Consider the following 5,000-nt stretch of genomic DNA (forward strand, 5'->3'; position numbering starts at 1 on the left):
GCCGAACCTAATGCATATGTTACTTTAATGAATTTTTCGATATAACTGCGCTGATGATTGGTTAGTAGAGAGAAGTGACACTTCACCACGTGTGCTGTGTGAAGAGAAATCAGAGAACGGTAGCGACCGTTGGGCACGTTCTCGAGAAACTGGCTGGAACATTCTGAAACTAGACAGCTCACAACGGTTGACTTCCAATTTGCTTTAACGCTATTTGAACTAAAATTCATGGAGTGCATTCGCATCTCAATGTGATCGCAATTTTCTTGAATATAAAAAAAAACAGCATATAAAGCTGTTAATTACGTTCCACCTTAGCGAGTAAATTATCAAAGTAACTATTTTGGCTTTTTGTACTGAAGCGAAATGGGATGGAATGGAAATGAGTCGTTTCAAACCTCTTTCACCAGTTCATTTCCTTATTTTAACTGTTGAAATTGGTATTTGTTTACTCCATGCAAGATTTAGGTTCGACACATGAAAAGTTTGAAGTCTGAATCAACCTTCGAACTGCATCATTTGGGTAGACCCAGATAGGTATTAGGTTCGGCACATGAAAAGTTCGACGTTTGGACCGGGCCTTAAACAGCTTCCTGGAAAGTACTGTAGCTTTTAGCTACATTATTAAGTACGACTACTACCACTACCACTACCACTACCACTTCTTAAGAGGCAGGATGTCTCTGCTTAAGGGTTATTCACTGCAATAGACCTTTTTCCCGATACGGAAACTCAAAGGTTTCGTCGTTTTGTTAAAAATATACATAACAAATAAATGCAAATTAGGGGAAAATGCCACTGTAAATATAGTGACCGAGCTCCTGGAGTGGGGACTGAAAACTAGACATTTCAAAGGCCTTTTTCTCAAAACCTAGGAGTACGACCAAATTTTGGGAATTAGTAAACAAGATGAAGACGAAACCGTCAACATTTTTTTAAAAAAATCTATCGGACAGTTTTTCAGTTATTATCAAATAGACGAAAATCGACGTTTTTGCCATTTGCGGAAAAACCTGTTTGACAGATTTCTATACATGATTACTTTTTCTCGCTAAGGAAAATCCTGAAATTTTATGGTGGGGTCGTACACCTATTGCCCGTGTTTTCTGAGACAACAGGAATCAGCGAATAACTTTAGTAATCCTGATTTCAGACACCAGAGAGCAAAACTGTGCTTATGTAGACGCCTGTATTCTCATTATTTCATCACTTGGCTTTCCGAGTGTTGGCTATATCTTAATCTACTTTAAAACGATCAGAAAACTGTGCAGTAAAGAACGATAACTTAACCTCGTGGTTTATTTTATTTTATTTTTATCACTGTTGTCTATTCTGTATTTCCGGTTCGCTAAGAAACATGGTGGATTGATTTACTTTGCTGTAGCGACGCAAACATCTTCCGAAAAATCCCAGTTCTTCCTGATTTATTTCGTGCTTTTAAGCCAAAAACACCACATGGCTAAGCCTTTAATCTCTTTGGTACAGTCTTGGGACCAAACCATTGCAATGTAGTGTCAGGTGAATCGTGCATCCCTCAACGTGGTGAATCATTCCGCCAAAGCTTATTCAAACATAACACGGGTACACTTTTCAGTCAACAGATGCAAATTATAATTCGCTTGTCAACGCTATCAATTTAACTCAAATACGGTGTTTTTGACAACTGGATAAATAGGAACTTTGATGATGGTTGACCTTGTAGAAGACGCTAAACGCTTTGTTTGTAAGACCCTTTTTTATGTTTCATATACAGTAAACACCCGCATATAAGAACACTTTTTTTCAGGTTTAAGGCTTATCGTGTTCTTATTTGATGGGTACTTAGTGAGAAATCAGCCTGAAAGTGTTCTTAAAATTGGTTTCAGAAATACTTCAAATTATATATTACTATCTAGGTTTAATTAACACACAATGCTGTTTTGTAAGAGATTTTATATAGTTTGTAATGGTCCTGAACACCAAAGTACTTTGATATAAGTTTATACTGTACTGTGTTGTTTCCTTATCTTAATACCCTTTCCCTTAATTGATGATTAAGAACATGTTATATTTATCAGGCTGAATTTGTTCTTATTTATATGGTGATTTATTGGCCAAATTTCAGCCTGATGTTCTTAATCCACTTGTTCTTTTATGCGGGTGTTTACTGTATTTCACTCTTCGATGTAAGCAGAAGTCAAAGCAGCTTCAATGAACGTTTACTTCATATGAAAACTGTCAAGCATTTTTTCGCTCTTTTCATTACCGATTTTGCATGATTTTCCTTTTACTCTTGAGTTTAAAATCTGTTTAAATTTTTCCTTCGGTTAACTTGTGTGACTCCAACATTCATTTTTAAGTCTACCAAATCATGGATCTGATCTGAGTTTTTGAGCACCGATCGCTCGACAACGTTTACTAAAGGCGCAAGATCCAACAAAAGGTAGCTCCTTGTACTTACTTAAATTGTTACCCGTAACTTCAGCCTGTACATGAGTTTCAAAGAAAGTGCCTCTATCGTGGCTTGGAACGACCCTGCGGATGTAATTAATGTTCCCTGGGCCTGTTCCTCAAAGGTCCCGAAACTTTTCGGGCCTATTTCGGGTGCCACAATTCCCTTTATATCAGGGTCGTAACGAGGTATATTTTTTCATAACTGATTCCGTATTTTTTACCGAAATTTTGATCCCTGATCCAAAAAACATTGAGAATTTTGATCCCTCATCCCGCAAAAATTTGTCAAGTCTGATCCCTGATCCCGAAATCATGGGTTGTGGTCCCAGATCCCGGAGCTGTGATCCCTGATCCCACCCCTAAAAACGTTGTTGATCCCTGATCCCATATACCTCGTTACGACCCTGCTTTATATGTTCGCAACGCCGAAATTCTAAGCCATCAAACTTCGCAATCCTCTTTGTTTTTCTTACATGAAAAACGTGTCAAAGGATTAGTTTTTCAAACTAAGAGATTGCAGTTTGACGACTGGCTTTTCAGGCCCGCGAAAATTTATCGGGACTGTCCAGAAACAGGCCCCGGGTTTGTCTAGTAATTCGTTCCGCCGACGAAACTTTCTGCAATTCTTTTAAAATTCTCGCTCTTGTTGTCGGTAACAAATAGAAAGAAGAACTGTTAAAGGAATTCCTGTAACCGTTTTAACGATTTAACGATTACTGTTGTAATACAGTTGCCATCGTTGTCCAGTGTCGATATGACGAGATTCAATTTAGCCTGTGACCTGCAAATCAGGACATCATGTTAAACCCAAGCACCGAACTCGCAATGATAAGTTTCAAAACTTTTTAAATTGCTACCGACCGACCGAAGGATGCTTTCAAGTCTTAAACGTGTTTATTATCACAACGTGGCGTATTCCATTCTTAATAATTGTACACATATCCCCCGCGATCAGAAAATTCTTCATACAATCTACTCCCTATTCACGTCTTCATCCGGGTGCCGACTTGCAATCTCATTGTCTCTTTCCTGATGATAGTTGTAGTGAACGATTTACGGTTAATCCGAGATCATTATTCCGAGTATACAACGGATATAGAGAGAGAAATTCAAGTTATTGCCTCATCAATGCCTTCAGTATGGGTGGCATTTCAACATATATGTGGTGGTAATTTAAAAAATACCAATGGCAAAGTACATCTCGGGTGACTTTCAAGAATCTGCATAGATCTGCGGATCATGAGGTGTAAACAAAGGATGAGCAAGTTTTCGTGTAATGCTCTTTGTCAGAAACGAGTCAACATTTATTTTGACTCTTGCCGAGTAGTAGTTATGGTTATTTGTAATTAACAAAGATTTAGCATCTAGCATCTTATAACTGAAATGCACGGTTGCTTATGTTTTTCTTTCCTAAAATAATCCGCGGCAGTGTTCACAGCACTGAAAATGAAAATTTAGTCATAGGTTCATGAAGTTTGAATACGTTACAAAACAGTTGTTCATTAAACCAAAATTAGGAAGAGCCACAAACCGCACTTGCCCTCGTATTAACATATTAAGAAGCTGTTTATCAGTTCTTCTCAAACATAGGTTAATCCCTGAACTTTCTTTATTCAGTCAATAGCAATTATCATATCAACAATGAAAAGAGTATCGCTTTCAGAGATCGTTTAAGAACAATCATTCCAGGTTGTCATTTTACAATAGAAAATATATTTTTCTACAGATTATTGAGTGTCCTTTCATTATGGATACTTCTTTTCTGACTCTAACCTAACAAGATACTAAATTGCGTGGGCGAATCAAAAGTGTTTAAAAGGCGAATTCGGCGAAAGTACTGCTGTAGTGTATCTCTTTTTCGGTTAGAGTGTTAACCGAAGTGTGGGACAATTGAAGTCCGAAGAATTGCTATGAAAAAAGTAGCATCTCGTGCATCATAACGAGGTCCTTGGCAAACAAAACTCTAACGTGTTTTTAACGAACTGGGTCGTGTTTGACTGTTTTGAGACTCGAGAGTAAACACTCTGTTCAGAATTGAAGTGAATATTTGCTCACAACTTCGAAAATTTATGCATTTTTGGAGCATAAAAGAGAGTGGCTTGTGGGTTAAAAATCATTGGTTCCAGGAGCCATAATCTCAACGCAGAAAGAACAAGATGAAGTTCAAGAACGCTTTGGTTTTGACCTTACTTCTTCAAATCGTACTGCCCCCCATTGCAGGTAAAGCGTTTAACATCGAGATCAAGATTTAAGCTTTTGCAAAGCTCTTTACAATTCTTTGCCGGATTTGATTAAATAAACGATACGACGGTCGTTCAAAATGTTTATCTTCACTAGCCTCTTCCATGAAAGAAAATTACTGACAATAATCTGCATGTATATCATTTCTCATTTACAGTGGCTCGTACTGGGGAAAGATTGAGCATAAGGCTCTACAATCGGGACTTTCAACCCCCGTTTTCTGAAGTGCAGCAAATGCTAAAGAAAGCTGATCTTGAGAGCCATGGTTACAAAAAAGAAGTTATTGTCACAGCGATGAAAGGACTCGGAAGTGACTTCAGGGATAT

General features: G+C 37.8%; 2 protein-coding genes across 2 annotated transcripts in view; both read left to right on the plus strand.

Annotated features, from left to right (window-relative positions):
• Positions 1–1,304, plus strand: part of LOC138000457 (pre-rRNA-processing protein TSR2 homolog) — a 13,654-nt gene extending 12,350 nt beyond the window's left edge. The window contains exon 5 of the mRNA XM_068846897.1: positions 1–1,304. This exon is cut by the window's left edge and continues 557 nt beyond it. The gene's annotated coding sequence lies outside the window, so the exon portion shown is untranslated.
• A 3,216-nt stretch (positions 1,305–4,520) lies between these two features.
• Positions 4,521–5,000, plus strand: part of LOC137999141 (uncharacterized) — a 1,222-nt gene continuing 742 nt past the window's right edge. The window contains exons 1-2 of the mRNA XM_068844983.1: positions 4,521–4,653; positions 4,832–5,000. The exon at positions 4,832–5,000 is cut by the window's right edge and continues 4 nt beyond it. Of these exons, the coding sequence (XP_068701084.1) occupies positions 4,590–4,653; positions 4,832–5,000 (233 nt within the window). The 5' untranslated portion in view covers positions 4,521–4,589. The remainder of the gene's footprint in view (positions 4,654–4,831) is intronic.

This window comes from Montipora foliosa, chromosome 4 (assembly GCF_036669935.1).
Source record: "Montipora foliosa isolate CH-2021 chromosome 4, ASM3666993v2, whole genome shotgun sequence".
NCBI classification, from domain to species: Eukaryota; Metazoa; Cnidaria; class Anthozoa; order Scleractinia; family Acroporidae; genus Montipora; species Montipora foliosa.